At 56.7% G+C, this 11893-nt stretch overlaps 2 protein-coding genes across 2 annotated transcripts; one reads left to right on the top strand and one right to left on the bottom strand.

Moving 5' to 3' along the window:
* Positions 1 to 2464: 2464 nt before the first annotated feature.
* LOC113403591 (uncharacterized) lies at positions 2465 to 8114 on the top strand. The gene is made up of 2 exons (XM_064216741.1): positions 2465 to 4075; positions 7911 to 8114. The coding sequence occupies exons 1-2, from the start codon at positions 2465 to 2467 to the stop codon at positions 8112 to 8114; spliced, it is 1815 nt and encodes a 604-aa protein (XP_064072811.1).
* Positions 8115 to 8522: 408 nt separating this feature from the next.
* Positions 8523 to 10967, bottom strand: LOC135193601 (enolase-phosphatase E1-like). The gene is made up of 5 exons (XM_064216721.1): positions 10895 to 10967; positions 9818 to 10061; positions 9061 to 9724; positions 8689 to 8820; positions 8523 to 8645 (listed from the first exon to the last, which is right to left on the bottom strand). The coding sequence occupies exons 1-5, from the start codon at positions 10965 to 10967 to the stop codon at positions 8523 to 8525; spliced, it is 1236 nt and encodes a 411-aa protein (XP_064072791.1).
* Positions 10968 to 11893: the final 926 nt, after the last annotated feature.

Genomic DNA, 11893 nt, shown 5'->3' with positions numbered 1-11893 from the left:
ATGTACCCCAACCTAACCTAACCTAACCTAACCTAACCTAACCTAACCTAACCTAACCTAACCTAACCTAACCTAACCTAACCTAACCTAACCTAACCTTTTTTTTTTTTTTTTTTGTTTAACGAGGAGGAAATGCATTTACGCATGCCGCCCGGTCGGGGGACCGGGACGGGTATGTGGGACTCAACCGGGGCCTAATGCCCCGTGCCAGGGCAGATGCCCTGTCCTACCCACTAAAACCATCCTCGGGTTTCCACCATGCCGCCGAGTGGTGAGGCAACGGGATCGCCAAGGGCATGCAACCGCGACCCCACCAGCGGCAGCCGCCGTAAGGCGGCTGAATATACATGGAAAGCGCGCCTAGTGCGCGCCTTCCCCCTCATCCTCCACGTGTTAATGTGACGAACTCCCCCGAGTCCGCCACTGGAGGCTGGGCGTCAACGAAGCTGACGCCCTGCGGCGGATAAGATGGTAGGCTCCGCCGCCGACCGCCGGTGTAAAACACCTGGGAGGCTCGAGTAGCGAGCCCTCCCACTCCCTCCTAGCCAACGAGGCCACTCACATGGTCCGCCCTGACGCCGATCAGGGACGTACCAGGAGCGGCCCCGCGGCTTCCCTCCCGCCAGTCTTAGCCGTGGCCGACGAGCAAGCTCAAGCCGGCCCCGTTGCCCAGGGTACGCCACGAGGAGGCGACTGACATGTACCCCAACCTAACCTAACCTAACCTAACCTAACCTAACCTAACCTAACCTAACCTAACCTAACCTAACCTAACCTAACCTAACCTAACCTAACCTAACCTAACCTAACCTAACCTAACCTAACCTAACCTAACCTAACCTAACCTAACCTAACCTAACCTAACCTAACCTAACCTAACCTAACCTAACCTAACCTAACCTAACCTAACCTAACCTAACCTAACCTAACCTAACCTAACCTAACCTAACCTAACCTAACCTAACCTAACCTAACCTAACCTAACCTAACCTAACCTAACCTAACCTAACCTAACCTAACCTAACCTAACCTAACCTAACCTAACCTAACCTAACCTAACCTAACCTAACCTAACCTAACCTAACCTAACCTAACCTAACCTAACCTAACCTAACCTAACCTAACCTAACCTAACCTAACCTAACCTAACCTAACCTAACCTAACCTAACCTAACCTAACCTAACCTAACCTAACCTAACCTAACCTAACCTAACCTAACCTAACCTAACCTAACCTAACCTAACCTAACCTAACCTAACCTAACCTAACCTAACCTAACCTAACCTAACCTAACCTAACCTAACCTAACCTAACCTAACCTAACCTAACCTAACCTAACCTAACCTAACCTAACCTAACCTAACCTAACCTAACCTAACCTAACCTAACCTAACCTAACCTAACCTAACCTAACCTAACCTAACCTAACCTAACCTAACCTAACCTAACCTAACCTAACCTAACTAACCTAACCTAACCTAACCTAACCTAACCTAACCTAACCTAACCTAACCTAACCTAACCTAACCTAACCTAACCTAACCTAACCTAACCTTTTTTTTTTTTTTTTTGTTTAACGAGGAGGAAATGCATTTACGCATGCCGCCCGGTCGGGGGACCGGGGACGGGTATGTGGGACTCAACCGGGGCCTAATGCCCCGTGCCAGGGCAGATGCCCTGTCCTACCCACTAAAACCATCCTCGGGTTTCCACCATGCCGCCGAGTGGTGAGGCCACGGGATCGCCAAGGGCATGCAACCGCGACCCCACCAGCGGCAGCCGCCGTAAGGCGGCTGAATATTCATGGAAAGCGCGCCTAGTGCGCGCCTTCCCTCTCATCCTCCATGTGGGAATGTGACGAACTCCCCCGAGTCCGCCACTGGAGGCTGGGCGTCAACGAAGCTGACGCCCTGCGGCGGATAAGATGGTAGGCTCCGCCGCTGACCGCCGGTGTAAAACACCTGGGAGGCTCGAGTAGCGAGCCCTCCCACTCCCTCCTAGCCAACGAGGCCACTCACATGGTCCGCCCTGACGCCGATCAGGGACGTACCAGGAGCGGCCCCGCGGCATCCCTCCCGCCAGTCTTAGCCGTGGCCGACGAGCAAGCTCAAGCCGGCCCCGTTGCCCAGGGTACACCACGAGGAGGTGACTGACATGTACCCCAACCTAACCTAACCTAACCTAACCTAACCTAACCTAACCTAACCTAACCTAACCTAACCTAACCTAACCTAACCTAACCTAACCTAACCTAACCTAACCTAACCTAACCTAACCTAACCTAACCTAACCTAACCTAACCTAACCTAACCGAGGCTACTAGATAGTTATCTCGACGAAAGGAAAGTCAGACTCAGGTACGCAGGGGAAGAAACGGCAAGAGCCACAAACAAAGGATGTGTGCAAGGGTCAATAGGTGGCCCTATCCTGTGGAATCTCTTGTTAGACCCACTATTACAGGAAATGGAGAAAAGAAATTTTTTCTGCCAGGCGTTCGCGGATGACGTCGTATTAGTTTTTGCGGGAGACACCGCTTTAGAGATAGAGGGACAGGCCGGAGCCGCCCTGAGCTTTGCTCACGAATGGGGTGTTGCGAATAAATTAAAATTCGCACCACAAAAGACCTGCGCCATGGTAATGACGAATAAATTAAAATATGACACCCCACGTTTGAGCATGGCCGGGGTGGATATCGGAATGTCCGACGAGATAAAGATCCTGGGGCTCACGATAGATAAAAAGCTTACCTTTAACAAACACGTCGCGAATATATGTGTCAAAGGCACAGACATATATAAAAGATTGTCGAAAGCCGCGAGAGTGAGCTGGGGTCTGCACCCAGAAATAATTAGGCTTATATACAAAGCAGCAGTAGAACCGATAATTACATACGCAGCAGCGGCGTGGGCGCCTGCGGCGGGAAAACTTGGGGTGCAAAAACATCTAAACGCGGTTCAGAGAGGTTTCGCCCAGAAGCTCTGTAAATCCTACCGCACAGTCTCCCTGAACGCGGCACTAGTACTGGCCGGGATACTGCCTCTTGACCTAAGAGTAAAGGAAGCAGCCGCCCTTTACGAGGCACGGAGAGGGTCATCCCGTTTAGTGCTGGGCGATCGAGAGACCGAACGAGCGGCTGGATTTGCGGACGCTCCTCACCCGGCGATGCAGATGGACCTGGAGATCCGAAGTCTCTCAGACCAGAACCAGGTAGACCAAAACAATGTGCAGCAGGTGCGAATCTTCACCGACGGGAGCAAGATTGACGGCCGGGTCGGGGCCGCATTATCCTTATGGAATAATGAGGTCGAGACCAAGGCGGTCAAACTCAGCCTACCCGCGTACTGCACAGTCTACCAGGCGGAACTCCTGGCCATCTGCAGAGCCACAGGCGAAATCCTCAAAAGCGGTGGGAGTTCCTTTGGTCTGTACAGTGACTCCAGAGCAGCGCTGGAGACTGTAACGGGCCAATGGAATCTTCACCCGTTAGCGGTGGAGATCAGACGCAACTTACATCGGGCTTTGGTACAAAGCAAGATAGTATCCTTGTTTTGGATCAAAGCCCACGCGGGTCTCCCCGGTAATGAACGCGCAGACTGCCTGGCGAAGGAAGCAGCGCTCTCGAGCCGGAGAAAGCCGGACTACGACCAGGTTCCGGTTTCATTCGTCAAGAGGAACATTCGTGAGAAGACTCTCGATGAATGGAACCGGCGATACCAGTCGGGAGGGACGGCTTCCGTAACGAGAGCGTTCTTTCCGGACGCGGTAAAGGCGTACAAAATGATTCGGAACATTAAACCCCAGGGCTACCTGACGCAGATGCTCACGGGACATGGTGGATTCTCCGATTACTTGTTCCGGTTCAAGTGCAGAGAGAGTCCATCATGTCTATGCGATCCACAGGCGGTGGAGTCGACGCTGCATTGCCTGTTAGAGTGTCCTATTCATCAAAATGACAGATTTAATTTAGAACAAAAGACGGGGGTGAAACTAGATAAGAGTAACCTACCGGATTTGATTGACAATAAAGAACACAGTACCGATTTTATGCGCTACTGTGAGAAAATATGCAAAATTGTAAATATAAGAAATGTAGATAAATAGGAAAATAATATTATTGGTTTAGCTGTAAGTATTTATAAAATGTTTTATATTAGATGTAAGCTTTTAAATTGTATAGTACATTGAAATTTAATTGAATTATTATTTTAAATTGTATATAGTAAATTAAAATTGTAAATTGAAAAATGTAATTAAAGACCCTGAAAGAATATCAGGGGTAAAGGGAGGAAAAAACGAGCATAGAAATTGATTTGCTGACAACGGGGTTTTTAGCCGGTAAGAGTCCGGCACTGCCTGGGCCCTCCATTCCCAGGCGTCCATGATGGATTTTCCCCGTTTGTCTTTAATTTAGTAAATAACATAGAGGGAGCAAAGTTTTAAAAAAAAAAAAAAAAAAACCTAACCTAACCTAACCTAACCTAACCTAACCTAACCTAACCTAACCTAACCTAACCTAACCTAACCTAACCTAACCTAACCTAACCTAACCTAACCTAACCTAACCTAACCTAACCTAACCTAACCTAACCTAACCTAACCTAACCTAACCTAACCTAACCTAACCTAACCTAACCTAACCTAACCTAACCTAACCTAACCTAACCTAACCTAACCTAACCTAACCTAACCTAACCTAACCTAACCTAACCTAACCTAACCTAACCTAACCTAACCTTTTTTTTTTTTTTTTTTTGTTTTACTAGGAGGAAATGCATTTACGCATTCCGCCCGGCCGAAGGGGGACCGGGTCGGATATGTGGGACTCCCGGGGCAGAAGGCCCCGTCCTACCCACTAAAACCTCCTAGAATTTCCGCCTCACCGCAGGCGACAGGGCTACGGGAACGCGCGTGGCTCACCACCGCGGCCCTGCCAGCGGCCGTCGCTGTAAAGGGGCGACTCGCCGCGAAAGGCGCGCCAGGTGTTACGGCGCACCTTCCGTCTCCGCCTCCGTCAGAACCGCGACGGACTCCCCCCGAGTCCGCCGCTGGAGGCTAGGCGGCAGCGGATGTAAAGTTCCGCCGCCGTCCACACTGTGTCACGTCCGGGTTAATGCGTCCGGCCCAGATGGTCACGGCGCCGCCGACCAGGTCTCCGTCGGCGCAGCGGAAGCGAATCGGGATCGTCCTCCCGCCGTCGCTCCGCCTCCTCCTTCGCGGACATTACGGCTTCGCTGAAGACCCGTAATGCCGCCCACGCCTCTTCGCTCGTGACCACCTTTCGAATAAGGGCCGGAAGCGAGATGTCAGGTCCGATTATCGTGGACAGGGCTGCGCGAGGCTCCGCCCAGGCTGGGCACTCTGCGCGCGTGTGCTCGGCCGTGTCCACGGCTCCGTCGTCGCAGTGTAAACATACCACCGACGGCTCTCTCCCGACCACTTCGCACAGGTATTTTGCGAAGCAGCCGTGCCCGGATATGAGCTGCGTCAGGTGGTACGTCAGTGGGCCGTGCTTACGCTCGACCCACTCTCTCAAGACCGGGCGGATCGCCGCCACGAGTTCCCCACCGGCATCCGGAACTCGTAGCCGATCCTCCCACTTCTCCATGAGGCGGCGTCTTCCCTCCTCCCTCCACTGCTGGACTACTCGCGGGACGAGTCGAGTCCCTCCCGCCCTTGCAGCCTTGGCCCGCCAGTAGACACTCGAGTTGATCTCGGCCTCGAGGTCCCATGGCGGGCTTCCGGACAGCAAGCCGGCCGCGGTGTATGACACCGTCCGGTACGCCCGAGCCGCCCTGAGCGCCATCGCCCGCTGCGGACGTCGCAGCGAGGCGACGTTGCGAGCGCTCAGAGCGTCCGCCCATATCGGCGCACCGTAGAGTGCCATCGAACGCACCACGCCGGAGTACAACCGCCTGCAGGAACCACCCGGTCCCCCGACGTTGGGCAATATGCGGCCCAACGCTCCGGCTGCAGCCACCAGTCTTGGGGCCAAGCGCCGGAAGTGCTCCTCGAACTTCCACCTGCCATCGAGGACGAGTCCTAGGTACTTCATCGTCGACCCGATGGTGATGGAAGTTCCGCCGACAGTGATCGTCAGCCCTTGAGGTGGCGCGTTCCGAGGTCCGTGGAAGATCAGGGCCTCGGACTTGTGCAAGGCCACCTCAAGGCCCAGAGCACGAATGCGGTGGACCGCATGCGCCACTCCCGCCGTGGCGAGATACGCCGCCTCACGATGGGTGCTGCCGCGGGCCGACACGAGGGTGTCGTCAGCGTAGCAGGTCACGCTGACCCCCCGCAACGTGGCCCCGCGAAGCACCCAATCGTAGCCGATGTTCCACAGTAACGGCCCCAAAACCGAGCCCTGTGGAACACCGCACGTCATGTCCCTCCTGCTAAATCCCTCCGTCGTCGGGAACGCAACCGCCCTGCCGGAGAAGTAGTCGGCGATGGTTCGCTGCAGATATCCTGGAACGTTGTGGTACTTCAGGCTCTCGAGTACCACTTCCCAGGGCAGAGTGTTGAAGGCGTTGGAAATATCCAACGACACTGCCAGCAACACCCCACCCCGAGAGACCTCCTCCTCTGCTAGCTCCCTCAGCCTGGCGACTGCGTCGAGAGTAGAGCGGCCCCGGCGAAAGCCGAACTGCGACTCGCTCAGGCCCGGCTCCATGCTGTCGACTAGACGGGCTGCGATGATACGCTCAAAGAGCTTGCCCGCTTCGTCGAGCAGCACGATGGGTCGGTAGGCCGACGGCTGATCGGGGGCTCGTCCCTCCTTGCGGATGAGTACGAGCCTTCCCGTTTTCCACCGATTCGGAAACCTACCCTGAGCCAGGCAGGCGGAAAACAGCCGGCACGTGCCATCGCCCAACTCCTCCAGCGCGATCGCCAGCGCGCGTCCCGGTATCCCGTCAGGCCCGGGGGCTGTCCTTTTCGAACGGAGCTTCAGGACAGCCGCACCCAACTCCGCCTCGGTAACCGGGGACGCATGACCCGCCACCTCCCCGACGTATTCGGGCTCCATCGCCGGTGGGACGAACGCTTCTCTCTCCGGGAAAAGCTCCTCCGCGATTCGTCCCAGAAGCTGCGGCTGGATGGTCGTGGTGAGTGGGGGTGTCCAGGGTCGGAGCTTCTGTCTCACGACCCGATACGGTCTCCCCCACGGATCTGCCTCGAGTGAGGCGAGCCACTCCACCCACGCCGCTTCCTTCGCCTGTGCGATCGCCGTCCGGAGTGATACGCAAGCCTCCCTGTAGGAGGTGTAAAGAGCCTCCTCCAGGTTGTGGTCGCGTATCCGTCTCCTCCTCGACCTGGCGTATCGGCGGCGGGCCGCAACGCACGCTCTCCGCAGCGTCCGCAGTTCCGGGCGCCACCAGTATACACGACGACGTGGAGTCTGAGACTGCACCCTCGGCATCGCCACATCGCAAATGCGGAACAGGGCGGCACCGAGTCGGTCAGCCTCTCGGTCGACCTGGACGACCGGGTCGGAACCGGCGCACCAGGCCTCCACGATGGCCGCCTCTTTCGCCAACTGGCTGTCGAGGCGGCCCAGACTCCACCGCGGACCTTCTGACCGCTCAACAGCGGGCTGGATGACGGGAACCGCGGAGACATCGAATCGGATATATCTATGATCCGAAAGAGTCTCCACCCCCGTCTCCACCCTCCAATCCCGAACACGGCGGGCTAGGGCGATGGACGCGAACGTTAAGTCCACGATCGACTCGCCCCGCTGCCGCACGCACGTGCTCTCCGATCCGCTGTTGATCGTCGCGAGCCCCAGTGACACGGCCCACTCCTCTAGCACCTCTCCTCGGGCATCGGTCGCAGGGGAACCCCAAGCCGTGGATTTGGCATTGAAGTCCCCCGCGACTATCACCGGTCTCGGTGAAACCTGCCCGACCAGAGCCCCGACCTCAACCAGAAGTTGCTCGAACTCGGCGAGACTCCGGTTGGGAGAGGCGTAGACTCCCACGAACGCGCTGTTCTGTACGATGGCGGCCACGCACCCTCTGCCTTTGGCGACCCAATCGATCGCAGGGGCGCCGGCGATAGCGGGAGCGACGATGGAAATCACTCCCTCGTGGTCGGATACCCAGTCGTCCCGTAAATGAACGACGTAGGGCTCCGCCACCACTGCCACTCCGATTTGCCACTCCGCCATGCTCTGGACTAGGAGGTCCTGGGCTCTGGCGGAGTGGTTCAAGTTGGCCTGGAGACAACGCAGGGCCATTAGTGTGCGGTCTCCATAGGCTCCTCAGTCCTTAGGGACACGGTGACGGGCCCTTTCGTCACCGCACCTCCCGTTCTTTTGACAGGGCGAGCTTTGCTGCCCTGGCACGCCTTACTGCCCAAGGCGTGCGTCGCCGGCTTACCGGCCGCTGAGCACAGGATGCAGTTCGCATCAGCGGCGGTGCATTCGCGGGCCTTGTGGTCGGGTTTGCCGCAGCGGAAGCACAAACGGCTGCGGTCCACGCCCCTATCACAAACGGCCCCCATGTGGCCTCCCTCCAAACATTTATAACAGCGGAGCGGCCTCGGCTCGAGCAAAAGCACCCGCGCCGAGATCCACCCCACTCTGACTCTGCCGGTTACGAGGATTTTCTTGGCCGCCGCGACTGGACAGCTGAGCCACAGCGACCTGCAGCCGTTGGCGCTCCGGACAAGCCGTTGGCGCTCCGGACAACCACGCCCGGCCTAATAGCGCCCTCGGAGCATCCTCCTTCTGTGGCCACCGCTGCCACCACCTCCTCCGCCGTCACAGAGTCGTCCAGATCCACGACCCTGACCTCGACGCATTTCGTCGGTCGATGGATCTGGACCTCGTCCGGACTCAGGACGTCGCGGAGCTTCGCCGCAAGGGCATCCGCCGACTTCTCCGCGTCGACGGTGCCCGGCGGGATTTCGAGCATCCGCGCTCCAGTGGCCGCCGTCCTGAACCGCACCGCAGTCAAGCCGACCTCGCTCAGCTTGATGCGGCTCTTCGCTTGTTGCAGGACAGTTTCGTACTTCAAGCCTTTCTCCTCGGCACCGGGCTTCAGGGTGATGGTGATCACCGCGGTGCGAGGAGAGCGGAGTTTCCTTCCTGGACGCTTCTCCTTCTTCCCTTTTCTGGTCGCCGTTGCCAATCCCGTTGCCGCCTTTGGCTTCTTGGGCGGCTTGCTCGGTTGTTGTCGAACAACAGCCGCCCAAGATGTTCCGGAGCTACCCGGCCGCGACGCTGGCGGAGGTGCGGGTTTCTTAGCCGCAGCCGCTGCCGCCTCCTGGGCAGCCATACTGGGGCGTTTCGTCTTTTTGGTTTTTGGTTGGGCCACTTTGGTGCTCCCAACTTTTTCGACGGTTTTGACGGCGGGCGACTCGGGTTGAATCGTCACCCTATCAGTTGCGATGGTCTGCGCCGCCTTGCGGTCTGCGGCCAGCGGAGGCCGCAGCCGAGGCTCCGGAAGGAGGCGACGCTCGATGCCCTCCATCCGGGCGTTCAGCATGTTGCTGAACTGCTCCCGGCTGCACCGCAGCGCCTCCTCCATTATGCGCTTAAGGCCTTCCTCATTGGCTTCTTGTGGCTTCCTGCGCATCTCGGTCACCTCCCTTCGTAGTTCGGCCAACTGGCCCGAAAGCTGTGCGTTGGCAGCTTCCAGGCGGGCCACCTCCTCAGACATGGTCAGAGCCCTGAGTTCCGCCACCGCACCTTTGATGGTGTCGGCGGCAGTCTTCAGAGCCCTGACGAACGTACCCTTCAGGTTGCCCGATTTGTCGGCAACCTGGAGCACCACGTCGAGCGCCTGCTGGACGGTCGCGTCCAAAGCGGCGGACGTCTTCGGTGCATCCTCGGTATTTGTTTCTGCCTGTCGGTTCCTAGAGCGGGCCGCTCTCTCTTCCAACGCCAATTTGGCCGCTTCGTTGTAAGCGGCCAACGCGTCCTCCGTTTGGAAGCGATCCGTTTTCGTCTTCGATTTCGCTTCGCGGAGCTCCGCCTGCGACTTCCCTATGCCCACGTATCTTCCGTGGGTGGGCGGTCGGCCACGCCCCCTCTTAGTGGCGGGTTTCAGCCACCTCGCTGAGGATTCTGAGTTTTCACTCAGCTGCCCGCTCGCGTCACTCTCGGAGCCAGAGCAGCTTTCCCCAGCGTGGGTCCGCTTCTCACCCTTCCTCTTCTTCTGCGTCGCCTCCTTAGGTGGTATGTCTCCCGACTCCACCGTCATCATGCTGCAGGCCGACGAGTCCGACTCGGAGAGTCGCACAGGCCGGGCAGCCAGTCCTTCGTTCAAGCCAGGGTCATCGGTTTCAGCGCGCGCCATCGGGGCGCCCACCTCCACCGCCATATCGTCAGTTTCCAATCGTTTAGCACTTCGTTGTCCGTTGTGAGTTTTTGTTTTTTGAGCTTCCATATAAAATCCCACGAGTATGGGGGAAGTGAAGGTCCGTCCAGGTGGTGCCCCCTGCACCTGGATAAGCCTAGCGTAACTCGTCGAGGGTGTCGGCCGGTACCCTGACGAGGATCGCAGTCACGACTGAACCTCCCATCAGCCATGCATCCCCTCGCGCTGCGTCGCCACTTGGGATTCGGGGTAATTTTTATAGAGGTTTTCTTCCTCGCAGTCCGGCCGGTTAAGGCAAGACCCGCGGTCCTGCACGAAGCCGCGAGACATGTCCACGACACCTCACTGTGCAGGATTACGCGCTACTCCTTCGGTCTCCGAAGGCCAAAAGACCTCGAAGACCCAGCACGATCAATGCTATTTACACAATATACAAATTTAAAATAAAATTTATGTACACCACAACAAACTTACTCCCTAATATATACAAATTAAAATGTATTTACACCAAAACACGTAACGAAAAGTATCAAAATCAAAATAAAACGAAACAAGACGTTACAACACTAACCCCCCTTTGCCACGAAGCCGCTCGCACAGTCCACTCTGCTAATCAGAGAAGTACCAGGAGCGGTCCGTGGCATAACCTCCGCGTCAGTCTTAGCCGTTGCCGACGAAAAAGTCGTCGACACCGTTGCCCAGGGTACGCCACGAGGAGGCGACTGACATGTACCCCAACCTAACCTAACCTAACCTAACCTAACCTAACCTAACCTAACCTAACCTAACCTAACCTAACCTAACCTAACCTAACCTAACCTTTTTTTTTTTTTTTGTTTAACGAGGAGGAAATGCATTTACGCATGCCGCCCGGTCGGGGGACCGGGACGGGTATGTGGGACTCAACCGGGGCCTAATGCCCCGTGCCAGGGCACGACTAAAACCATCCTCGGGTTTCCACCATGCCGCCGAGTGGTGGGGCAACGGGATCGCCAAGGGCATGCAACCGCGACCCCACCAGCGGCTGAATATTCATGGAAAGCGCGCCTAGTGCGCGCCTTCCCCCTCATCCTCCACGTGGGAATGTGGCGAACTCCCCCGAGTCCGCCACTGGAGGCTGGGCGTCAACAAAGCTGACGCCCTGCGGCGGATAAGATGGTAGGCTCCGCCGCTGACCGCCGGTGTAAAACACCTGGGAGGCTCGAGTAGCGAGCCCTCCTACTCCCTCCTAGCCAACGAGGCCACTCACATGGTCTGCCCTGACGCCGATCAGGGACGTACCAGGAGCGGCCCCGCAGCATCCCTCCCGCCAGTCTTAGCCGCGGCCGACGAGCAAGCTCAAGCCGGCCCCGTTGCCCAGGGTACACCACGAGGAGGTGACTGACATGTACCCCAACCTAACCTAACCTAACCTAACCTAACCTAACCTAACCTAACCTAACCTAACCTAACCTAACCTAACCTAACCTAACCTAACCTAACCTAACCTAACCTAACCTAACCTAACCTAACCTAACCTAACCTAACCTAACCTAACCTAACCTAACCTAACCTAACCTAACCTAACCTA

The sequence above is a fragment of the Vanessa tameamea genome, chromosome 2 (genome assembly GCF_037043105.1).
Source record: "Vanessa tameamea isolate UH-Manoa-2023 chromosome 2, ilVanTame1 primary haplotype, whole genome shotgun sequence".
Lineage (NCBI taxonomy): Eukaryota > Metazoa > Arthropoda > Insecta > Lepidoptera > Nymphalidae > Vanessa > Vanessa tameamea.
Note: the sequence above shows the minus strand (reverse complement) of the source record. Positions and strands in the feature narration are given on the sequence as shown.